The 26,201-nt window shown below is 43.2% G+C and overlaps 1 protein-coding gene across 2 annotated transcripts in view; it reads left to right on the top strand.

Moving 5' to 3' along the window:
- LOC132764841 (tyrosine-protein phosphatase non-receptor type 11-like) overlaps window positions 1-26,201 on the top strand; it is an 83,675-nt gene that overhangs the window by 53,520 nt on the left and 3,954 nt on the right. For both annotated transcript variants that reach the window (XM_067473007.1, XM_067473006.1), the window contains exons 4-12: window positions 858-1,050; window positions 3,286-3,405; window positions 5,775-5,888; window positions 7,574-7,670; window positions 9,200-9,279; window positions 12,981-13,136; window positions 13,358-13,489; window positions 17,646-17,800; window positions 19,367-19,434. In XM_067473007.1, the coding sequence (XP_067329108.1) occupies window positions 858-1,050; window positions 3,286-3,405; window positions 5,775-5,888; window positions 7,574-7,670; window positions 9,200-9,279; window positions 12,981-13,136; window positions 13,358-13,489; window positions 17,646-17,800; window positions 19,367-19,434 (1,115 nt within the window). The remainder of the gene's footprint in view (window positions 1-857; window positions 1,051-3,285; window positions 3,406-5,774; window positions 5,889-7,573; window positions 7,671-9,199; window positions 9,280-12,980; window positions 13,137-13,357; window positions 13,490-17,645; window positions 17,801-19,366; window positions 19,435-26,201) is intronic.

Genomic DNA, 26,201 nt, shown 5'->3' on the forward strand with positions numbered 1-26,201 from the left:
TGCAATATATGATCTAGGTTCTTGTAGGTTTTTTCGGGCTATAGGGCCATGTTCTAGAGGCATTTCTCCTGACGTTTCGCCTGCATCTATGGCAAGCATAGATGACAAACATCCTCTGCTCTGCTTCTCCCCCCAGGCTGGGAGGAGGGGGAGAGAAGCCCTTGCAATATATGATCTATTTCTATCTCTCTTCTTCCCCTCCCTAAACAGTGTGTTTTCTTTTCTGCTTCTGCTCTGCTTCCCCTCCCAGGCTTGGAGGAGGGGGAGAGAAGCCCTTGCAATATATGATCTGTTTCTTTCTCTCCTCTTCCCCTCCCTAAACAGTGTGTTTTCTTTTCTGCTACTGCTTGCTTCTCCTCCCAGGCTTGGAGGAGGGGGGGAGACACCCTTGCCATATATGATCTATTTCTCTCTCTCCTCTTCCCCTCCCTAAAGAGTATGTTTTCTTTTTGGCTTCTGCTCTGCTTCATATGTGAATGAAAATACATCCTGCATATCAGACATTTACATGATGATTCATAACAGTAGCAAAGTGACAGTGATGAAGCAGCAACAAAAATAATGTTATAGTTGGGGGGGGGGGTCACCACAATATGAGGAACCATATACACAAATATATATGCACACACAAAACACATGTACACAGACTGGGCCACAGCATTGAGTGGCAGGGGACGGCTAGTAAATAATAATAGTGTATATAGGAGTAAAGCCATTTACTCCGTTGACCCTCCCCACTATGGCAAATGATAGGGCTGACCCAGTCTGAGACCAATGGGTGAACGTTGACACAGTAGGGAGTTGCATTTCTCATTTCACAATGCAGTTTGTCTTTCGCGATATCCGCCCTTTTCTAGATGGTACCATGGTCATCTGACGGGCAAAGAGGCCGAGAAACTCCTAACCGAGAAAGGCAAACCGGGGAGTTTTTTGGTGCGCAGCAGCCAAAGCAAACCTGGCGACTTTGTTTTGTCGGTATTGACAAATGAAGACAAAGCTGACACGGGGGACCGGAAGCCGCGGGTGACCCACATCATGATCCGCTATCAGGTAAGGTGATGCAGGAAAGGACTTGTAACGACCAGAAAGGGGTTTTACATCTAGTCTCAGTCACTGATTGAGGTTCCGGGTTTTAGCCTGCCACTTTTGGACTCTTGCTTGCTGAGGTGTTCCTGCAAGTATCTTTGTAGGTCTTAGAAAACTATTTCTTGATTTAAGACATTGGTTTGATGCTAATATCCAAGCAGAGGATGGGCCGGAGATGTCACTGCCTTGGTCCTTGGTCCTTAGCCTGCCACTTTTGGACTCTCGCTTGCTGAGGTGTTCCTGCAAGTATCTTTGTAGGTCTTAGAAAACTATTTTTTGATTTAAGGCATTGACATGCTGGTTGATATCGTAACAGGGTGGGCCGGAGATGTCACTGCTACTTTGGATGCTACTTCCTGTCGGAAGGACAAAAGGGAGGAAGGGAATGATGGAAGGAGAAAGAGGGAAGAAAGGAGGAAAGGGAAAAAAGGATGAAACAGTGGAAGGGACAGATGGAAGGAAGGGAAGGAGGAAGGAAAAAGAGAAGGAAGAAAAGAGAAAAGGGAAGGAAGGAAGGAATTAAGGAAGGAGAAAGGGAGAGATGGAGAAAAGAGGGAGGGAGGGAAGGGAGGGAGGGAGGGTGGAAGGGTGGAAGGAGAAAGAGGGAGGGAAGGAGGAAGGAAAGGGAGAAGGAAGGAAAGACAAAAGGGATGGAAGGAGGGAAGGCCAAAAGGGTGAAAGGAATTGAAGGAAAGGAAGGAGGCAGGAAAGAGAAAGAACAAAAGGGAGCAAGGGAAGATTGGATGGAGAAAGAGGGAGAGAGGGAAGGAAGGAGGAAAGAGGGAAGGAAGGAAAGACAGAAGGGAAGGAAGGAAAGGCAAAAGTGAAGGAGGGTGAAACGGTGGAAGGGACAGATGGAAGGAAGGAAGGAAGGAAGGGGAGGAAGAAGGAAAACGAGAAGGAAGAAAGTGATAAAGAGAAGGATGAAAGGAAGGGAAGGAGGAAGGAAAGAGAACTAAAGAAAGACAAAAAGAAAGGAAAGGAGGGAAGGAAGAAAAGGTGGAAGGGAAGGATGGAAGGAGAAAGGGAAGGGAGGGAGGTAAAAGGAAGGAAAGACAAAAGGGAGGGAAAGAGAAAAGAGAAGGAAGATGGGAATGATGAAAGGGTGAAAGAGATGGATGGATGGATGGAAGGGAGGGAAGGAGGAAGGAAAGAGAGAACGAAAGAAAGACAAAAGGGAAGGAAGGAGGGAGAGAGGGAGGAAAAGGAAGGAGGGAAAGAAGAAAGGGTGGAAGGGAAGGATGGAAGGAGAAAGGGAGGGAAGGGAGGGAGGTAAAAAGGAAGGAAAGATAAAAGGGAGGGAAAGGCAAAAGAGAAGGAAGATGGGAATGATGAAAGGGTGAAAGAGATGGATGGATGGATGGATGGATGGAAGGGATGGAGGGAAGGAGGAAGGAAAGAGAGAATGAAAGAAAGACAAAAGGGAAGGAAGGAGAGAGAGGGAGGAAAGGGAAGGAGGGAAGGAAGAAAAGGTGGAAGGGGAGGATGGAAGGAGAAAGGGAGGGAAGGGAGGGAGGGAAAAGGGAGGGAAAGAGAAAAGAGAAGGAAGATGGGAATGATGAAAGGGTGAAAGAGATGGATGGATGGAAGGAAGGAAGGGAAGGAGGAAGGGAAGAGAGTAGGAAGGAAGGACGAAAGGGTGGAAGGGAAGGAGAAAGAAGACATGAAAGAAAGAGAGAAGGAAGGAAGGATAGGGTGGTGAGAGAGAGGAGGGCCTGAGAAAAGAGCCCAAGGGGCCGTGTTCAGCCCGCGGACTGCGGTTTGCCCATACCTGGTGTAGCCCCACCAAGAAGGCCTCTCCTGATATCTTTAAGGACCGAACGAGCCTGCAAGGGAAAAGCTAGTCTCTCAGAGAAACAGAGCAGTTCTAGTCTGTGTGAACCAGCAACAATAAGGAAAGATCCGAGAGCAATTCCTGCAAAGCATGGGTTGAAAGAATTAGTCATGGTGTGTAGCCCGAAGGATAGAACGTTAAAGGAGAAGACATGATAATTGTCTCCAAATCTCTGGGCTGCCATGCAGAAAATGGAGCAGGCTTGTTCCCTGTTGCTCCTTCGATGTGGAAATTGCGGCGAGGGAAGCAGCCATAATGTAAACGCCGTGGGTAAGAGCTGTTTGACAGCAGAACAGGTGGCGTGCTTCCACCTGTCTGAGTTGCTCTTATGGGCCGGCAATTACGATTCCCCTTCTCTCCCGTAGCCAGATGGAAAGTATGACGTGGGAGGCGGCGAGCGTTTCGACACCCTCACGGACTTGGTGGAGCACTATAAGAAAAACCCCATGGTGGAGAAATCGGGGGCCGTTGTGCACCTGAAACAGGTAATGCAACCGCTGCGCTCCATAAAGGACCCCTATCATTGCTTTTCAGTTCATTATGAAGATAAATAAAAGCAGCAAGTTAAAAAAGCACTTTAAGAGAATAGGTAAATCCACTTAGGTAGGAAGATAAGCAGGAACAAAGTATTTCAAGGTAGGGTTCAGCCCAGGTTCAGCCAAGAGGCTATGTGAGAGTGAAGCTGTTTATATCTACACTAGCTTTCCCTTGCCACACGTTGCTGTGGCCCAGTCTGTATATATGTTCTTTGTGTGTGAGTATATGTGTGTTTGTGTATATATATATGTGGTTTTTCACATGTGTTGTAATGGGTTTTTTAAAAAAAAAATTGGCTTTTTAAGTCTCTTCTGCTGTGTTTTTCAGTGTTTTTATGAGTGATGGTCACTCATTGGCCTGATAGATGTATTGTGTCCAAATTTGGTGTCAATTCGTCCAGTGGTTATTCAGTTACGTTAATCCCACAAACGAACATTACATACACACACACACACACACTAGTCATCCAATGCCACATGTTGCTGTGGCCCAGTCTGTGTATACATGTGTGTTTGTATATAAATGTGGCTTTGTGCATGCACTGTAATGTATGTTTGTGGGATTTTTTGGCTATTTATAAAAATCACCAATAATGAAATAATAATTAAATTTTGAAAGTTTTGTTCTGAGTTCTGAAATTTTCACCACCAGAACTTCTGCTGTGCTTTTCAATGTTTTTATGAGTGATGGTCACTTGTTGCCCTGATAGGTGTCTTGTGTCCAAATTTGGTGTCAATTCATCCAGTGGTTTTTGAGTTCTGTTATTCCCAGAAAGGAACATTACACACACACATATACACACACACACACACACAAACCAAGATCAATGTCTGCCAAATCCTTCCAGTATTTTCTGTTGCTCATGGGAGTTCTGTGTGCCATATTTGGTTCAATTCAATCATTGGTGGAGTTCAGAATGCTCTTTGATTGTAGGTGAACTATAAATCCCAGCAACTGCAACTCCCAAATGACAAAATCAATTTTTGAGTGAAGGACATACATTGGGTTGTTAGGTGTATCATGTCCAAATTTGGTGTCAATGCACCCAGTGGTTTTTGAGTTATATTAATCCCACAAACTAACATTACATTTTTATTTATATACTAGAAATCCCAGCAACTACAATTCCCAAATGACAATATCATTTTTTTGGAGTGAAGGGCATACATTGGGTTGTTAGGTGTCTTGTGTCCAAATTTGGTGTCAATTCGTCCAGTGGTTTTTGAGTTCTGTTAATCCCACAAACATTACATGTTTATTTATATAGAGAAGTAAAAGCAGCAAAGTAAAAAAAGCACTTTAAGAGAATAGGTAAATCCAATTAAGTAGGAAGATAAGCAGGAACAAAGTATTTCAAGGTAGGGTTCAGCCCAGTGTGAGAAGAGGGCTATGTGAGAGTGAAACTGTTTATATCTACATGAGAAAGAAGCCAAGTGTGGAAGTAAAGAAGGAAGCATAAATAACTTGGTTTGTGTTATGGAAACCTTGTTTTTGTAAATAGTGCTGACACCCCCTTCTGGCAGTGGCTGATCATTTGTGTAAATGTCAATCATTGATGGTGCAACCTAGTTTCCCCTGTAATAGGCAGTAAGAGCACCTAAAGCTTTGGAGAGCTTCAGTTCGACCATTTCAAAGCTCCCTGCTTGAGCGTTGATGGCACTATCGTCAGCATAGATGAAACTCTCTTTCCCTTCTGGCAGTGGCTGCTCATTTGTGTAAATGTTAAGAGATTAAGCAGATTCCATTGGAGTGAAAACATCAGTATCAAGGTCGTTGTTATCAGTGAAAGCTGACTTCTCCTGATTCTGATTTCCCCACGCAGGAGGTGCTAAGGAGTCTCCCAATTAGCTCAGCATTTTTAGTAGCTATTTTAGCTGAATGCCGTCTGTGCTCTGTCTCATTTCGTCTCCCTAGAAATGTGGGCATTTTCGTAACCTCATTGTCTGATTCTTCTCCTGCCCCCAATTCCTGAGTATTTCCCTGCTTGTCTTCTGAAGATGAGGAATCCCTAACATCTTCAAGCTTTCCTATCTTCTCATTATGTGGCCAAAGTACTTCATCTTTGCCTCTCATATCCTTCCCTCCACTGTTTTAGTGTGGTGATACGTGTTCCACACTGGACATGCGTATTCAGCAGTGAAGTAGCAAAGGGCAAGGGCAGATGTCTTCGCTGTGTCTGATTGTGATCCCCAGGTTGTGCCAGTCAGCTGATAGTCTGCTGTACATTTATGAGGAGGGTCTGCTCTGGGCTCTGGGCTCTTTGTACTTTGGGTGCTGCCTTCGCTTCCAACACACCTCACTTTTTTCTTTTTTGCAGCCTTTTAATGCCACGCGAATAATTGCGGCCAACATCGAAAACCGAGTAAAGGAATTGAACAAAATGGCAGACCACAGCGAGAAGGCCAAGCAAGGCTTCTGGGAGGAGTTTGAGGTTTATTTATCTCTGATTAAACCATTATTCTAACCTCCTTCAGTGTAAACGTCCATATGTATCTTCCAATAATAATAAATAAAATAAAATAGTAAATGTAACAAAAATAAAAACAATTGAGTAAAATAATAAATATAATAATAATAATAATAATAATAATAATAATAATAGAGGAAAATAATAAATGTAATAACAATAACAATGAGAACATAAAACAATAACTATAATAATAATAAATAGAATAAAATAATAAATGTAATAGTAACAACAACAATAATAGAGGAAAATAATAGAGTGAAACAATAAATGTAATAATTATAAAGTAAAATAATAAATGTAATAATAAGAGTAATAATAGAGTAAAATAATAAATGTAATAATAGAGTAAGATAATAAATGTAATAACAATAAATGTAATAATAATAGAGTAAAATAATAGAGTGAAACAATAAGAGTAATAATAGAGTAAAACAATAAATGTAATAAAAATCGAGTGAAATGATAATGTAATAACAATAATAATAATAACATAAAATAAGAAATGTAATAATAATAGAGGGAAGTAATGAATGTAATAGTAACAATAATAATAATAGAGTAAAATAATAAATGAAATAATAATACAGGAAAATAAGTAATAATAATAGAGTAAAATAATAAATCTAATAATAATAGAATAAAATAAATAATAATAATAATAGAGTAAAACAATAAATGTAATAAAAATAGAGTGAAATAATAAATGTAATAACAATAATAATAAGATAATAAATGTAATAATAGAGTGAAATAATGAATGTAATAATAGAGGGAAATAATGAATATAATCGTAACAATAATAATAGAATAAAACAATAGAGTGAAACAAGAGTAATAATAGAGTAAAACAACAAATGTAATAAAATCGAGTGAAATGATAATGTAATAACAATAATAATAACATAAAATAATAAATGTAATAATAATAGAGGGAAATAATGAATGTAATAATAATAGAGTAAAATAAATAATAATAATAATAATAATAATAGAGTAAAATAATAAATGTAATAAAAATAGAGTGAAATAATAAATGTAATAACAATAATAATAACATAAGATAATAAATGTAATAATAGTGTGAAATAATGAATGTAATAATAGAAGGAAATAATGAATATAATAGTAACAATAATAATAGAGTAAAACAATAAATGCAATAAAAATAGAGTGAAATAATAAATGTAATAAAAATAATAATAACATAAGATAATAAATGTAATAATAGAGTGAAATAATGAATGTAATAATAATAACAATAATAATAGAGTAAAATAATAAATGTAATAATAACAGTAATAATAGAGTAAAACAATAAAAGTAATAAAATGGAGTAAAATAATAAATTTAGTAATAATAGAGTAAAACGAGAAGTGTAAGAATAATAGAGTAACATAATAAATGTAATAAAATAATAATAATCATGTAAAATAATGTATTAATGATAATTGTAATAAATATGAGTAAAATAATTAATGTAATAAAATAATAATAATAATAATAACAGAGTAAAATAATAAATAACCTTAACGCGAGTATAAGCCAAGGAAGGATTTTTCAGCCTAAAAAAGGAGGTTTATACTCGAGTATATACGGTAAGTTCTTAAGGGGGGGAATTACAGATTTTATCTCTCTTCCCGGCACAGATGTTGCAGCAACAGGAGTGTAAATTTCTCTATCCCCGGAAAGAAGGGCAGCGGATGGAAAACAAAGCCAAGAACCGCTACAAGAACATCCTTCCTTGTAAGGACTGGAGAGTATATCCCAAAAACTAGGGGTGGGGGGATGGGAATAATGGGAATCGCAGTAGCGGGTGGGATAATGCCATGTGAGTTGGACTCCATTGCCTATGGAGGAAAGATGGGGACATAGGTGGCAAACACATCTGTTGCCTGCAGTGTTTTCACTAGGCCTGGGCAATCCGTGGTTCTAAAGTACTTACATAACTAAAGTTCTGGTGGCGAAAATTTCAAAACTCTAACAAAACCCTCAAAATTTCATTATAAATGGCAGTTCCTAATTGGTTCTATCATAAAAATCACCAATAATGAAATAATAATTAAATTTTGAAAGTTTTGTTAGTTTTACAACTGTGTAGAATTTCAGAACTGTGGCAAAAATTTCAGAACGCTAACAAAATTTAACTATTATTTCATTATTGGCGATTTTTATGATAGAACCAATTAGGAACTGCCATTTATAATGAAATTTTGAGAGTTTTGTTAGAATTCTGAAATTTTCGCCACCAGAAGTTTAATTTTGTAAGTACTTTAGTACTTACAAAACTAAAGTTCTGGTGGCGAAAATTTCAGAACCCTAACAAAACTTTAAAAAATTAATTATTATTTCATTACTGGTGATTTTTATGATCCAACCAATTAGGAACTGCCATTTGAAGAGTTTTGTTAGAATTCTGCAATTTTCACCACCAGAACATTAGTTTTGTTAGTCTTACAAAACTAAAGTTCTGGTGGTGAAAATTTCAGAACTCTAACAAAACTTTCAAAATTTAATTTTTATTTTATTATTAGTGATTTTTATGATAGAACCAATTAGGAACTGCCATTTATAATGAAATTTTGAGAGTTTTGTTAAGAGTTCTGAAAATTTCGCCACCAGAACTTTGGTTTTGTAAGTACTTTAGTACTTACAAAACTAAAGTTCTGGTGGTGAAAATTTCAGAACTCTATCAAAACTCTCAAAATTTAATTATTATTTCATTATTGGTGATTTTTATGATAGAACCAATTAGGAACTGCCATTTACAATGAAATTTTGAGCATTTTGTTAGAATTCTGACATTTTCACCGCCAGAACTTTAGTTTTGTAAGTGGTGAAAATTTCAGAACTCTAACAAAACTTTCAAAATTTAATTATTATTTCATTATTGGTGATTTTTATGATAGAACCAATTAGGAACTGGCATTTATAATGAAATTTTGAGAGTTTTGTTAGAATTCTGACATTTTCACCGCCAGAACTTTAGTTTTGTAAGTGGTGAAAATTTCAGAACTCTAACAAAACTTTCAAAATTTAATTATTATTTCATTATTGGTGATTTTTATGATAGAACCAATTAGGAACTACCATTTATAATGAAATTTTGAGAGTTTTGTTAGAGTTCTGAAATTTTCACCGCCAGAAATTTAGTTTTGTAAGTACTTTCAAACCATTTAGAACCATGGATTGACCAGGCCTAGTTTTCACTCTTCGAAGTGGAGATGTCCTCCATGTGGGGATAACTATATCACCTTTCTTCTCTCTCCTCGTAGTTGACACAACGCGAGTCGCTCTTCGAGAAGTGGACGAGAGCCTTCCAGGCTCCGATTACATCAATGCCAATTATATTCGGGTGAGCAGAATGTACAGTATTTATATTCCGCTCTGCACATCCCGCAAGGGACTCAGGGTGGATCACAATGCACATCTACATGGCGAACATTCAATGCCATAGACACACAACATATATTTGAGTGTCTATTTAACTTTCCAGCTTCATGAGGGTATGCTTCAAATTCCGGCCACCGGGGGAGCTGTTGTTTCACCGTCCACTTGTGACACCGATGGAGTACTTTCTCATTATTTTGCATGCTGCTGGAGAGTTTTATGGCATCATAAATTAGTTAAATTAGCCTCCCTGTGAGGGTTGAATGAAAAGTAATGCCTCCACCTTTGTTACTTGGGTTTGGATGGGAATCTATATATATAAATTTGTTAGGGGCATCCAACGAGGAAACAAAACTCAAAAACCCCCCAACGAAACTTAACCAAAATTCCCATGCCCATAACACAACCCACAAGGTACAAACATATCTACTCAAAATGAAAAACAACACAACAACACACTCACAAAACGGCAAAACAACAAAACTCAAAAATCCCCCAACGAAACTTAACCAAAATTCCCATGCTCATAACACAACCCACAAGGTACAAACATATTACTCAAAATGAAAAACAACACAACAACACACTCAAAACGGCAAAAAAACAAAACTCAAAAAAACCCCAACGAAACTTAACCAAAATTCCCATGCCCATAACACAACCCACAAGGTACAAATGTATCTACTCAAAATGAAACACAACACAACAACACACTCACAAAACGGCAAAACAACTGAGCATGCGCATTGGCGCCCAGCCGCAAGTTCCCTGGCGCGCGCACATGCCCTTCCGGCCAACGTTCCCTCTGCGGAAACCATGCCCACTCCAAGCCCCGCCGCGCCGCTTCCCGCACACACACACAACCCTGCCGCACATACACACACAACCCCACACTCCATCACTCCCCCCACCGCCGCACATACACACGCAACCCCACTCCCCCCGCCGCCGCACACACACTTGCAACCCCACACTCCATCACTTCCCCCGCTGCCGCACGCACACACGCAACCCCACTCCCCCCGCCGCCGCACGCGCACACACAACCCCACGCTCCATCACTCCCCCCCGCCGCCGCACACACACACGCAACCCCACGCTCCATCACTCCCCCGCCCCAATCTTACCTCCTTTTACTTCACGCCACCTCCAAACCCCACCCCGCCCCTTTCCGCCCTGTCAAAATCTAGGAAAGACAGGAAGGAAGAAAAGAAGGAAGAAAGAGAAAGGGAGGTAAAGAAAAAGGGGGAAGGAAGGAAAGTTAGAGAAAGCAGGAAGAAGAAAAGGAAAGAAAAGGAAAGATGGAAGGAAAGAAAAGAGAGACAGCAGAAAAGAAAGAAAAAGGGGGAAGGAAGGAAAGAGATAGAGAAAGAAGAGGAGAAGGAAAGATGGGAGGGAAGGAAGGAAGGAAGGAAGGAAGGAAGGAAGGAGGGAAAGAAGGAGAAAAAGAGGGAAGATTGGCCACAGCAACACGTGGCGGGTAAAGGTTGTTATTTCTATTATTATTATTATGATGCTATTGTTCCTATGAGACCCTGGAGGAATGGGAGAGGTGTCAGGTCCCAGAGGCAATGCACTGCATTATTGTTATTGTTATGATGGTGGTAAAATAAAAGGAAATAAAAAGTGAAAGAAGGAAGCAAACAGGGAGGGAAGAAAGGCAAAGGAAGAAAGGGGGGGAGGGAATGAAGGAAAGAGAGAAGGATGAAACCAAGTAGTGAAAGAAAGAAAGAGGTAGAGAAGGAAGAAAGGAGAGGAAAGGGGGAGGAAAAGGGGGAAGGAATAGGTAGGGACCTCTCTTTCATAATAGTCCAGATATCTACCTCAACTTTGATAAGTTTTACTATAGGCCACAGCAACGCATGGCAGGGCACAGCTAGTAGTTTAATAAATCAAACGCAGAAATAATCCTTAGAATGGGCTCTTTAACTCCCCCTATTCACTTTCCCACATTTCTGCCAACAATGAACAAGTTTTCTGAAGCCGTCACGGAAGAAGTCGACACTCTGTTTCCGCAACCCATCATGCACAGATCTTCTGATAGTCAAGCAAAGCAATAATGTGACCCACACCTTGTGAAATGCCGATTAGGCTTGAAATTTCTCTCTGAGTGATACGACGATTGTCTTGAATAAATCTGTCAACCTTTTCTTCATGAAACTCGGTGGTTGCTGTCACAGGACGTCCAACTCTTTGTTTGTCAAGCATATCAATATTTTTGCAAGTCGCTTCTGGAGTGAGAGAATCAGCTGTCTATTAAGACGTTGCCCAGGATCGCCCGGATGCTCCACAATCCTGCGAGGAGGCTTCTCTCACATCTCTCATTGTGTTTTGCGTTTTGTTTGTTTGTTTATCTGTTTTTTAAATGCAATAAAACTATTTTGGTTCGCTCCTGATACAATAAATAAATAAACTCCCACTATTCACATTTCGACATAATCACCAGACAATTGGATACATTTCTGCCAACGATGAACATGTTTTCTGAAGCCGTCATAGAAGAAGTCGACACTCTGTTTCTGCAGCCTGCATGTCACAGTTCTCTCAATGTACGCATCATGCACAGATCTTCTGATAGCCAAGCAAATCAATACTGTGTCGCACACGTTCTTGTGAAATGCCGATTAGGCTTGAATTTTCTCTCCACGTGATACGACGATCATCCTGAATCAATCTGTCAACCTTTTGCTTGTGAAACTTGGTGGTTGCTGTCACAGGACGCCCAACTCTTTGTTTGTCACGCAAGTCAGATGTTCCCACCTCAACATCTTTAAACCTACTCGCCCAATAACGCACAGTAGTCACATCAACACAATCACCATAAACAGCTTGCATTCCCTGATGAATCTCCTTTGGGGTAACATCTTTTGCCATCAAGAATTCAATGACTGCACGTTGCTTAAGTCTCATTGACCGACTGTCTGCACAGGGTTCCATACTTCACACTTTAACAGCACAACCGTTCAATGCTAAGGCTTCCCGCCAAAATGGAACTGTAGAGGAGAGTGTACTGAACAAGCCAGTCCCTGCTGCATACCAGTACTGCCATCTGTTGATAGGTTACGAAGGTGGAGGCATTACTTTTTCTGCTAAGGCTTCCTGCCAAAATGGAACTGTAGAGGAGAGTCTACTGAACAAGCCAGTACCTGCCACATACCAGTACTGCCATCTGTTGAGTAGTTACGAAGGTGGAGGCATTACTTTGTCTGCTAAGGCTTACTGACAAAATGGAACTGTAGAGGAGAGGCTACTGAACAAGCCAGTACCTGCCGCATGCCAGTACTGCCATCTGTTGAGTAGTTACGAAGGTGGAGGCATTACTTTTTCTGCTAAGGCTTACTGACAAAATGGAACTGTAGAGGAGAGGCTACTGAACAAGCCAGTACCTGCCGCATGCCAGTTCTTCCATCTGTTGAGAGGTTACGAAGATGGGGGCATTACTTTTCATTCAACCCTCATACATAAGTGGTACCTGAATTTCCTCCTTGACAGATGCAACTGTCTTTCTGGCTGCAAAGGTCGACAGCAAGCTAGACAAATGGTCGGGAGCTTATGCCAACCTGGGCTGGCTTTGAATTCATGACCTTTTGGTCAGTAGTGATTTTGCTCCAGCTGACTCCCAACGAGCTACGTCACAACCTAGTCCTGTTTTTTCTCTGATTCTAGAACATTGCTGAAGACGGGCAAAGCTCTGAGCACAGCAAAGTCTACATTGCCACCCAGGGGTGCCTCCAAACCACCGTGAATGACTTCTGGGCCATGGTGTACCAGGAGAACACGCATGTCATTGTCATGACCACCAAAGAAGTGGAGAGAGGAAGGGTGAGTGTCACTTTACGTAGCTGTGAGACATTCCAGACCCAGATTCAGTTTACTGCCAAAACTGAGGACTTTATCACACAAGTCTTTTGGCAATTGCATCTTTTGAACAAATGGCATGATTGTCAGCATAGATGAAACTCTCTGTCCCTTCTGTGCACATGTTAGACATTGAGTGAGCAAGCACACTCCCCTGAGGCAGGCTGTTCTCTCTCTTTCCCCAGAATAAATGTTTCCACTATTGGCCGGATAAGAACTGCACCAAAGACTACGGCCACATCAGTGTCAGGAACGTCAACGAAGTGGAAGCCCAGGGATACCACATCCGGGAGCTGGAGATCGCACGGCTAGACAGGGTGAGTACCCTTCCCGGCCTCCTCTTTTGCTATTTCTATTGTTTTTATTTCTTGCAAGGACCGATTCCTGCTTTGAGACGCCATCTAAACCTTTACCTTTTTACTAGCTTGGGGACCCGGCAGTGTCTGGGTTATTTCAGAAAAGCATTGTTTGTCTGTGCTCCAAGTGTAGTCTAGATCCAATGTGAGATGGGTTCAGTGGATGCGGGTGAACTACAACTCCCATATGCAAGTCCCATTGCCCATGCTCCATCCTCCTGCAAAACACAACAGTATGTGGTCATAAGGGCTCTGTGTGCCAAGTTTGGTCATGATCCGTCATTGTTGGGGGTCACAGTGGTCTCAGAAAGTGAGTGAAGGCATTGTAAGTCCCATCATCCATGGTCCATCGTCCTACAAACAACAACAGGATGTAGAGTGGGTCATAAGGGCTCTGTGTGCCAAGTTTGGTCGTGATCCATCATTGGTGGGGGTCGCAGTGGTCTCAGAAAGTGAGGGAAGGTATTGTAAGTCCCATCATCCACAATCAATCGTCCCACAAACCACAACAGGACATAGAGTGGGTCATGGGGTGTGCCAAGTTTGGACATAATCCATCATTGTTGGGGGTTGCAGTGTTCTCAGAAAGTGAGTGGAGGTATTGTAAGTCTCATCATCCATGGTCCTTCATCCCATAAACAACAACAGGATATAGAGTGGGTCATGGGGGCTCTGTATGCCAAGTTTGGTTATGATCCATTATTGCTGTGGGTCGCAGTGGTCTCAGAAAGTCAATGAAGGTACTTCAAGTCCCATCATTCATGGTTCATCATTCCACAAACCACAACAGGACATACAGTGGGTCATGGGGCCGCTGTGTGCCAAGTTTGGACATAATCCATCATTGTTGGGGGTTGCAGTGGTCTCAGAAAGTCAATGAAGGTACTTCAAGTCCCATCATCCATGGCCCATCATCCCACAAACAACATCAGGACGTAGAGTGGGTCATGGGGCCTCTGTGTGCCAAGTTTGGACATAATCCATCATTGTTGGGGGTTGCAGTGTTCTCAGAAAGTGAGTGGAGGTATTGTAAGACCCATCATCCATGGCCCATCATCCCACAAACAACATCAGGACGTAGAGTGGGTCATGGGGCTCTGTGTGCCAAGTTTGGTAACGATCCATCATTGGTGGGGGTCGCAGTGGTCTCAAGTTTGGTCATGATCCGTCATTGGTGGGGGTCGCAGTGGTTTCAGAAAGTGAGTGAAGGTACTGCAAGTCCCATCATCCATGGTCCATCCTCCGCCAAACCGCACCAGGATGTGGAGTGGGTCATGTGAGCTCGGGGTGCCAAGTTTGGTCCTGATCAGTCATTGGTGTGGCTTCTAATGATCTCAGGAAGTGAGTGGAGGTATTGCAAGTCCCATCATCCATGGTCCATCATCCCACAAACCACAACACGACATGGGGGGTGGGCATGGGGGCTCTGTGTGCAAAGTTTTGTTGTGATCCATCATTGGTGCGGGTCGCAGTTGTCTCTGGAATTGAGTGAAGATACTGCAAATCCCATCATCCAGTGTCCGTCCTCCCCCAAACCACATCAAGACGTAAAATGGGACATGGGGGGGGGGGGTGTCTATGTGCTAAGTGTGGTCCTTGTCTGTGATTGACTTCTATTATATATAGATAGATTGTAAAATAATAGTAAAAATACATTTTAGGAGTGAATGAAGTTATCAGTGTTAATCGTTTTGCATTGATATTCTCTTTGGCTTCAATGTCTGGATCTCACTGAAAACTACGCATCTTTTATTATATATATACCTGCGTTAGGGATGTGCGGTGTTCAATTATTAATCCCTACCAGGGAGAATGAATAATTGAATCAATTTCCTCCCCGCTCTCTGATGTCTTTGAACATTCTTGGGTTTTTGAAAACCGTTTGTGGGGTTGAGGGGGAGTCTTGGTCTAAGATTGGTAGGCTAACTAGCTTGGGGACCAAGTTTGGTCCTGATCAGTCATTGGATGAGGGTCTCAGTGGTCTCAGGAAGTGAGTGAAGGTACTGCAAGTCTCATCATCCGTGGTCCACCCTCCTTCGAACTTCACCAGGATGTAGCGTGGGTCATGGAGGCTCTGTATGCCAATTTTGGTCTTGATCAGTCATTGGATGAGGGTTGCAGGAAGTGAGTGAAGGTACTGCAAGTCCCATCATCCATGGTCCATTTGCGCACAAACCAGACCAGGATGTAGAGTGGGTCATGGGGGCTCTGTGTGCCAAGTTTTGTCTTGGTCAGTCATTGGATGAGGGTCACAGCGGTCACAGGAAGTGAATGGAGGTACTGCAAGTCCCATCATCCATGGTCCACCCTCCTCCAAACTGCACCAGGATGTAGAGTGGGTCATGGGGGCTCTGTGTGCCAAGTTTGGTCTTGCTCAGTCATTGGATGAGGGTCACAGTGGTCTCGAGAAGTGAGTGGAGGTACTTCAAGTCCCATCATCCGTGGTCTGTCCTTCTCCAAACAGCACCAGGCTGTTGAGTGGTTTATGGGGGCTCTGTGTGCCAAGTTTGGTCTTTATTGGTAATTGGATGAGTGTCACTGTGGTCTCGGGAAGTGAGTGAAGGTACTGCAAGTCCCATCATCCATGATCTGTCCTCCTTCAAACTTCACCAGGATATAGAGTGGGCCATGGGGGTTCTGTGTGCCAAGTTTGGTCTTGATCAGTCATTGGATGAGGGTCTCAGTGGTGAGTGAAGGTACTGCAAGTCCCATGGTCTGCTGTCCTCCAAATTGCAGCAGGATGTAGAGTGGATCATGGGGGTTATGTGTGCCATGTTTGGTCCAAGTCCATCACCCGTGCTGGTGGTAGTGGCCTGTGAAAGTGGCAGCCAATCAGAAAGCTGCCACACACACCACCACCCCTCGGCATACAAACACTGACTTTTATTATATACTAGCTTGGGGACCTGCCTATTTGTGCCCAGGTTATTTGAGAAAGACATTGTGTGGCAAGGTTGGTCTTTATCAGTTATTAATATGGCTCACAGTGCTCTCAGGAAGTTAGTGAAAGTACTGCAAGCCCCATCATCCGATGTCCATCTTACTCCAAACTTCAGCAGGATGTAGAGTGGGTCATGGGGGCTCTGCGTGCCAAGTTTGGTTTTGGTCAGTCATTGGATGAGGGTTGCAGTGGTCTTGGGAAGTGAGTGAAGGTACTGCAAGTCCCATCATCTGTAGTCTGTCCTCCCCCAAACCTCACCAGAATGTTGAGTTGACCATGGGGGCTCTCTATGCCATGTTTGCTCTTTATTGGTAATTGGATGAGTGTCACTGTGGTCTCAGGAAGTGAGTGAAAGTACTGCAAGTCCCATAATCTGTGGTCTGTCCTCCAAACAGCACCAGGATGTTGAGTGATTCATGCGGGCTCTGTGTGCCAAGTTTGGTCTTGATCAGTCATTGGATGAGGGGTGCAGCAGTTTCAGGAAGTGAGTGGAGGTACTTCAAGTCCCATCATTCATGGTCCACCCTCCTCCAAACTCCAGTAGGATGTAATGTTGGTCATGGGGGCTCTGTGTGCCAAGTTTGGTCTTTATTGGTCTTTGATGGGCCCCACAATAGTCTGTGGGAACCGAAGGGTTTGAAAGTACTACAAATCCCATCATCCATTGTCCATCCTCCCCCAAACCTCACCAGGACATAAAGGGGGTCATGGAGGTTATGTTTGCCAAGTTTGGTCTTGATCAGTCATTGGATGAGGATCGCAGTGGTCTCGGGGAGTGAGTGAAGGTACAGCAAGTGCCATCATCCACAGTCCATTTTCCTCCAAACCACAGCAGGATGTAGAGTGGGTCATGGGGGCCCTGTGTATTTGGTCTTTGTTGGGGGCCACAGTGGTCTGTGGGAACCGAAAGGTTTGAAAGTACTACAAATCCCATCATCCATTGTCCGTCCTCCCCCAAACCTCACCAGGACATAAAGGGGGTCATGGAGGTTATGTTTGCCAAGTTTGGTCTTGATCAGTCAAGCAGTGGTCTCGGGAAGTGAGCGAAGGTACAGCAAGTCCCATCATCCACAGTCCATCCTCCTCCATTAATATTTATTAGGGAAAAAATGCAAAATGGAAGAGTGTTGCTTGCCGTTGGGTGTTCTCAGCCCTCTCTTCCCAACCCTCCTCCAGGAAGAGCAGCCGAGACTGATCTGGCACTTCCAGTATGTCAGCTGGCCCGACCACGGCGTGCCCAACGAGCCCGGGGGGGTCCTCAGCTTCCTCGATCAAGTCAACAAAGCCCAGAGGAGCGTCCCCGGCACTGGGCCGATTGTGGTGCACTGCAGGTGAGCGGCCAGGAGGGGGCGCCCCTCAACTGGGCCAGACTGGTGTTTGCTGGGACACCAAGGCGGACACAGCGGCATATGCTGCATATATACTTGAGTATAAGCCAAGTTTTTCGGCCCCTTTTCTAAACTGAAAAAGCCCACCCTCGGCTTATACTCAAGTCAGGGTTATTGATTATTTTACTCTGTTATTATTATTATTATTATTATTATTATAACATTTATTATTACATTTATTATTTTATTCTTTTTATTATTATATATTTGTTATTTTTCCTCTATTTTTATTATATTATTTTACTATATTATTATTACATTTATTATTTTACTCTATTATTGCTGTTATTATTTTACTTTATTATTATTACATTATTCTTCTCTATTATTATTACATTTATAATTTCACTCTATTATTACATTTATTATTTTACTCTATTATTGCTGTTACTATTTTACTTTATTATTGCTGTTTTTACTTTATTATTATTACATTATTCTTCTCTATTATTATTACATTTATCATTTCACTCTATTATTACATTTATTATTTTACTCTATTATTGCTGTTATTATTTTACTTTATTATTGCTGTTTTTATTTTATTATTATTACATTATTCTGCTCTATTATTATTACATTTATTATTTCACTCTATTTTTATTACATTTATTATTTTACTTTATTATTGCAGTTATTATTTTATTTATTATTATTACATTATTCTTCTCTATTATTATTATTACATTTATCATTTTACTCTATTATTACATTTATTGTTTTACTTTATTAATTGCTGTTATTATTTTTACTTTATTGTTATTACATTATTCTTCTCTATTATTATTACATTTATTATTTCACTCTATTTTATTACATTTTACTATATTATTGCAGTTATTATTTTACTTTATTATTGCAGTTATTATTTTACTGTATTATTACATTATATTTCTCTATTATTATTATTACATTTATTATTTCACTCTATTTTTCTTACATTTATTATTTCACTCTATTTTTATTACATTTATTATTTCACTCTATTTTTCTTACATTTATTATTTCACTCTATTATTATTACATTTATTATTTCACTCTCATTATTATTGCACGTATTATTTTTCTCTATTTTTCTTACATTTATTGTTTTACTCTTATTATTACATTTATTATTATTTTATTTAAGATTATTATATACATTATTTTTCTCTATTATTATTACCTTTATTATTTTTCTCTCTTATTATTATTACATTTACATTATTTTATTCTATTATTATTACAGTTATAATTTTACTTTATTATCGCAGTTATTATTTTACTTTATTATTATTACATTATGTTTCTCTATTATTGTTAGAAGCTTATATTCGGGTCGGCTTATACTCGAGTATATACGGTATATGAACAAATGAGATGTTTCTGTATGGAAATTGTAGACCGCCTGGATTTTGCAAGGCTGCCCTTCCTTGGACTTAGTTTTCCATAATGGGATATCTTTTGCAGTCATCTTCGCCATGTTGAATGGTTGTAAACATTTGCTCCTTTTCATTTCTGCTTGTCCAGCGCTGGGATTGGACGCACTGGGACCATCATCGTCATAGACATCCTGGTGGACACCATTCACAGGCAAGGTGAATAGTACTTCCTTTAGTAATATTTCATGTAATATAAAATATATATTTATAATATCATATTATTATATTATATTATTATTAGCACAGCACATGAGACAAGATAGAACTGTCTTCCTGGCCCCCTCTCTCTTCGCTCTGGCCCAGAGCGGCAGTTGGTGCTGTGGGGAGGGGTCCCCGACTCATGACATATGTAGGAGACAACATGGAACTGTCCCCTGGCCCCCTCTCTCTTCACTCTGGCCCAGAGCGGCAGTTGGTGCTGTGGGGAGGGGTCCCCGACTGTTTAAATATGCAGGAGACAAGATGGAACTGTCTTCCTGGGCCCCTTTCTCTTCACTCTGGCCCAGAGCGGCAGTGGGTGCTGTGGGGAGGGGTCCCCGACTGATGACATATGCAGGAGACAAGATGGAACTGTCCCCTGGCCCCCTCTCTCTTCGCTCTGGTCCAGAGCGGCAGTTGATGCTGGAGGAGGGGTCCCCGACTGATGAAATATGCAGGAGACAAGATGGAACTGTATTCCTGGCCCCCTCTCTCTTCACTCTGGCCCAGAGCGGCAGTTGGTGCTGTGGGGAGGGGTCCCCGACTGTTTAAATATGCAGGAGACAAGATGGAACTGTCTTCCTGGGCCCCTCTCTCTTCACTCTGGCCCAGAGCGGCAGTTGGTGCTGGGGGTAGGGGTCCCCGACTGTTTAAATATGCAGGAGACAAGATGGAACTGTCTTCCTGGGCCCCTCTCTCTTCACTCTGGCCCAGAGCGGCAGTTGGTGCTGTGGGGAGGGGTCCCCAACTGATGACATATGCAGGAAACAAGATGGAACTGTCTTCCTGGCCCCCTCTCTTCACTCTGGCCCAGAACGGCAGTTGGTACTGTGGGGAGGGGTCCCCAACTGATGACATATGCAAGAGACAAGATGGAACTGTCTTCCTGGCCCCCTCTCTTCACTCTGGCCCAGAACGGCAGTTGGTGCTGTGGGGAGGAGTCCCCAACTGATGACATATGCAGGAAACAAGATGGAACTGTCCCCTGGCCCCCTCTCTCTTCACTCTGGCCCAGAGTTGCAGTTGGTACTGTGGGGAGGGGTCCCCAACTGATGACATATGCAGGAGACAAGATGGAACTGTCTTCCTGGCCCCCTCTCTTCACTCTGGCCCAGAACGGCAGTTGGTGCTGTGGGGAGGGGTCCCCAGCTGATGACATATGCAGGAGACAAGATGGAACTGTCCCCTGGCCCCCTCTCTCTTCACTCTGGCCCAGAGCGGCAGTTGGTGCTGGGGGAGGGGTCCCCGACTGATGACATATGCAGGAGACAAGGTGGAACTCTCTTCCTGGCCCCCTCTCTTCACTCTGGCCCAGAACGGCAGTTGGTACTGTGGGGAGGGGTCCCCAACTGATGACATATGCAGGAGACAAGATGGAACTGTCTTCCTGGCCCCCTCTCTTCACTCTGGCCCAGAACGGCAGTTGGTGCTGTGGGGAGGGGTCCCCAGCTGATGACATATGCAGGAGACAAGATGGAACTGTCCCCTGGCCCCCTCTCTCTTCACTCTGGCCCAGAGCGGCAGTTGGTGCTGGGGGAGGGGTCCCCGACTGATGACATATGCAGGAGACAAGGTGGAACTCTCTTCCTGGCCCCCTCTCTTCACTCTGGCCCAGAACGGCAGTTGGTACTGTGGGGAGGGGTCCCCAACTGATGACATATGCAGTAGACAAGATGGAACTGTCCCCTGGCCCCCTCTCTCTTCACTCTGGCCCAGAGCGGCAGTTGGTGCTGGGGGAGGGGTCCCCAACTGATGACATATGCAGTAGACAAGATGGAACTGTCCCCTGGCCCCCTCTCTCTTCACTCTGGCCCAGAGCGGCAGTTGGTGCTGGGGGAGGGGTCCCCGACTGATGACATATGCAGGAGGCAAGATAGAACTGTCTTCCTGGCCCCCTCTCTCTTCACTCTGGCCCAGAACGGCAGTTGGTGCTGTGGGGAGGGGTCCCCAACTGATGACATATGCAGGAGACAAGATGGAACTGTCCCCTGGCCCCCTCTCTCTTCACTCTGGCCCAGAACGGCAGTTGGTACTGTGGGGAGGGGTCCCCAACTGATGACATATGCAGGAGACAAGGTGGAACTGTCTTCCTGGCCCCCTCTCTCCACTCTGGCCCAGAACGGCAGTTAGTGCTGTGGGGAGGGGTCCCCAACTGATGACATATGCAGGAGACAAGATGGAACTGTCCCCTGGCCCCCTCTCTCTTCACTCTGGCCCAGAGCGGCAGTTGGTGCTGTGGGGAGGGGTCCCCAACTGATGACATATGCAGGAAACAAGATGGAACTGTCTTCCTGGCCCCCTCTCTTCACTCTGGCCCAGAACGGCAGTTGGTACTGTGGGGAGGGGTCCCCAACTGATGACATATGCAAGAGACAAGATGGAACTGTCTTCCTGGCCCCCTCTCTTCACTCTGGCCCAGAACGGCAGTTGGTGCTGTGGGGAGGAGTCCCCAACTGATGACATATGCAGGAAACAAGATGGAACTGTCCCCTGGCCCCCTCTCTCTTCACTCTGGCCCAGAGTTGCAGTTGGTACTGTGGGGAGGGGTCCCCAACTGATGACATATGCAGGAGACAAGATCGAACTGTCTTCCTGGCCCCCTCTCTTCACTCTGGCCCAGAACGGCAGTTGGTGCTGTGGGGAGGGGTCCCCAACTGATGACATATGCAGGAGACAAGATGGAACTGTCCCCTGGCCCCCTCTCTCTTCACTCTGGCCCAGAGCGGCAGTTGGTGCTGGGGGAGGGGTCCCCGACTGATGACATATGCAGGAGACAAGGTGGAACTGTCTTCCTGGCCCCCTCTCTTCACTCTGGCCCAGAACGGCAGTTGGTACTGTGGGGAGGGGTCCCCAACTGATGACATATGCAGTAGACAAGATGGAACTGTCCCCTGGCCCCCTCTCTCTTCATTCTGGCCCAGAGCGGCAGTTGGTGCTGGGGGAGGGGTCCCCGACTGATGACATATGCAGGAGGCAAGATAGAACTGTCTTCCTGGCCCCCTCTCTCTTCACTCTGGCCCAGAACGGCAGTTGGTGCTGTGGGGAGGGGTCCCCAACTGATGACATATGCAGGAGACAAGATGGAACTGTCCCCTGGCCCCCTCTCTCTTCACTCTGGCCCAGAACGGCAGTTGGTACTGTGGGGAGGGGTCCCCAACTGATGACATATGCAGGAGACAAGGTGGAACTGTCTTCCTGGCCCCCTCTCTTCACTCTGGCCCAGAACGGCAGTTAGTGCTGTGGGGAGGGGTCCCCAACCGATGACATATGCAGGAAACAAGATGGAACTGTCCCCTGGCCCCCTCTCTCTATATATGTGGGGAGAAATACATTAAAATGCCCATAAAACCTCCATGAACCCAAAAACCCGCTAAGCCTTAAACCCAATAGAAAATGGGGGAGAAAATTATTGTGCGAGTGGGCTTTTCTCATGCAGGTAAACATCTTCACTCTCACAGAGGCTTTTCTCACACCAAACTTGTACATGAGCTTCACACAGCAACTTTACACATAGTAGCCATCACACTGGAGCTTCATACAGTAGCTTTACTTATGAGGCTTCCAACTTGCGGCTTCTTCTCACCGAAGCCTCCTCACACCAGGCCTCTCACACACTGAGGCCTACCTCACACTGAAGCCTACTAACACTGAGGTCCCTCTCAGACTGAAGGAGAAGGAGAAGGAGAAGGAGAAGGAGGAGAAGGAGAAGGAGAAAGAGGAGGAGGAGGAGGAGGAGGAGGAGGAGAAGGAGGAGGAGGAGGAGGAGGAGGAGGAGGAGGAGGAGGAGAAGAAGAAGAAGAAGAAGAAGAAGAAGAAGAACAACAACAACAACAACAACAACAACAACAACAACAACATATCCTCGAAGGGACTCGGGGCGGCTTGCATAGGGCCTCTCTCAAGCTGAGAGGCCTCTCTCGGGCCTCTGAGAGTCAATATGTTTTCCCAATTTTTATTGAGGCATCTCTCAAGCTGGAGCCTTCTCACACTGAAGCCTCCCACACTCTCTCTCAAACTGAGGTCTTTCTCTCAGTGAGGCCTCTCTAACACTGGAGCCTTCTCACACTGAAGCCTCCCACACTGAGGTCTCTCTCAAACTGAGGCCCTTCTCTCAGTGAGGCCTCTCTAACACTGGAGCCTTCTCATACTGAAGCCTCCCACACTGAGGTCTCTCTCAAACTGAGGCCCTTCTCTCAGTGAGGCCTCTCTAACACTGGAGCCTTCTCATACTGAAACCTCCCACACTGAGGTCTCCCTCAAACTGAGGGCCTTCTCTCAGTGAGGCCTCTCTAACACTGGAGCCTTCTCATACTGAAGCCTCCCACACTGAGGTCTCTCTCAAACTGAGGCCCTTCTCTCAGTGAGGCCTCTCTAACACTGGAGCCTTCTCATACTGAAGCCTCCCACACTGAGGTCTCTCTCAAACTGAGGCCCTTCTCTCAGTGAGGCCTCTCTAACAGTGGAGCCTTCTCATACTGAAGCCTCCCACACTGAGGTCTCTCTCAAACTGAGGCCCTTCTCTCAGTGAGGCCTCTCTAACATTGGAGCCTTCTCATACTGAAGCCTCCCACACTGAGGTCTCTCTCAAACTGAGGCCCTTCTCTCAGTGAGGCCTCTCTAACACTGGAGCCTTCTCATACTGAGAAGGCTTGTCTGAGAGAGCTTCCACAGAGCTTCCTCTCACAACAAACTTACACAGGAGCTTCACATAGTAGCTTTACACCCAGCTTTACACATGAGGCTTTCAACACGGACCTTCTTTCACTGAAGCTTCTCACACCAGGCCTTGTCTCACACTCAGCCTTCTCCTTGGGTTTGTTCCTCTGTAAGCCGTCCCGAGTCCTTTCAGTGTCAGGAGTCAATTTCTGACGGCATGACGACATCATAAATTCCCTCTGTGACATCCTGACTGGATCATCCTGGCTGCCTCAGTTTTCTCTCTGTGACATTTTGAAGCCAGCAGAAGGTGCTGGAAACCTTGTATTGGACCTTGTGAAGCAACAAGCTCTAATAAGGAAACTGAGAAGAGGGGCAGATGGGCAGGAAAGGTTTATAAAAGGAAGTGGTGGTGGGAAAAAGTCAGTAGTATCTTTCTTTGCTGCAGAGATACAAGCAATATATTCATTTCCAAGCAAAACCGGCCTGTGAGTGATCATTTAATATTGCTATATAAAACCTACAGTCTTACATTCGGGGAGATGGAGGCAGGGTATAAAAATAAAGTTGTTGTTGTTATTATTATTATTTGAAACACAACAAGATGAGTCCACAGCTATTGAATTGGATCACACATCGGACATTTCCCAAGTGTCTAGGACTGTGTGATGTATTGGCGAATAATGCATGCAGATCCCAGTAAGATGGCCTTCTGCAACTGGCAGATGGTAATTTCGTCAGCACTGATTGTGTTTAAGTGCAGGCCAAGGTCTTGAGGCACTGCACCCAGTGTGCCGATCACCACTGGGACCACCTTGACTGGCTTGTACCAGAGTCTTTGCAGTTCGATCTTTAAATCTTCATATCGTGTCAGCATTTCCAGGAGTTTCTCTTCAATCCAATTATTATTATTATCATTATCATTATTATTACTATTTATTTTATTATATTTATATTATTATTTATTCTATTATTCTATTTATTTTATTATTATATTTATATTATTATTTATTCTATTATTATAATATTTATTTTATTATTATATTTATATTATTATTTATTCTATTATTATTAACTGGCTGAGAAGGTGGTATACAAACACAGTAAATAAATAAATAAATAAATAAATAGACTAAGGCCTACCTCACACTGTGAGGCCTTCTCACAGACTGAGGCCTTTCTCCCACTGAGGTTTACCTCAGACTGACAGCTATTAAGCTACAGGCACCCCTGCTTATATAGAGCTGTGGCTTTTGCTGAGTCCTTGCATCCATTTAACACTTTTGGTGCTTGACAGCATTTCCAGTAGTTTCTCTTCAATCCAATTATTATCATTATCATTATCATTATTATTACTATTCTATTTATTTTATTATTATATTTATATTATTATTTATTCCATTATTATTATTAACTGGCTGAGAAAGGCGGTACACAAATACAGTAAATAAATAAATAAATAAACACATAAGTAGACTAAGGCCTACCTCACACTGTGAGGCGCTCTCACAGAGGCCTTTCTCCCACTGAGGTTTACCTCAGACTGACGGCTACTAAGCTACAGGCACCCCTGCTTATATAGAGCTGTGGCTTTTGCTGAGTCCTTGCATCCATTTAACACTTTTGGTGCTTGACAGCATTTCCAGTAGTTTCTCTTCAATCCAATTATTATCATTATCATTATTATTACTATTATTATATTATATTTATTTTATTATTATATTTATATTATTATTTATTCCATTATTATTATTAACTGGCTGAGAAAGGCGGTACACAAACACAGTAAATAAATAAATAAATAAACACATAAGTAGACTAAGGCCTACCTCACACTGTGAGGCCTTCTCGCAGATTGAGACCTTTCTCCCACTGAGGTTTACCTCAGACTGACGGCTACTAAGCTACAGGCACCCCTGCTTATATAGAGCTGCGGCTTTTGCTGAGTCCTTGCATCCGTTTAACACTTTCGGTGCTTGACTCACATTTTTGTAATTAAAAATACCTAGTTAATTTTGAATATTTCTGAAAAAAAATGCAGAGAAAGATGCTGGTGGGATATGGAGAAA

Source organism: Anolis sagrei, chromosome 13, assembly GCF_037176765.1.
Source record: "Anolis sagrei isolate rAnoSag1 chromosome 13, rAnoSag1.mat, whole genome shotgun sequence".
In the NCBI taxonomy this organism is placed as follows: Eukaryota; Metazoa; Chordata; class Lepidosauria; order Squamata; family Dactyloidae; genus Anolis; species Anolis sagrei.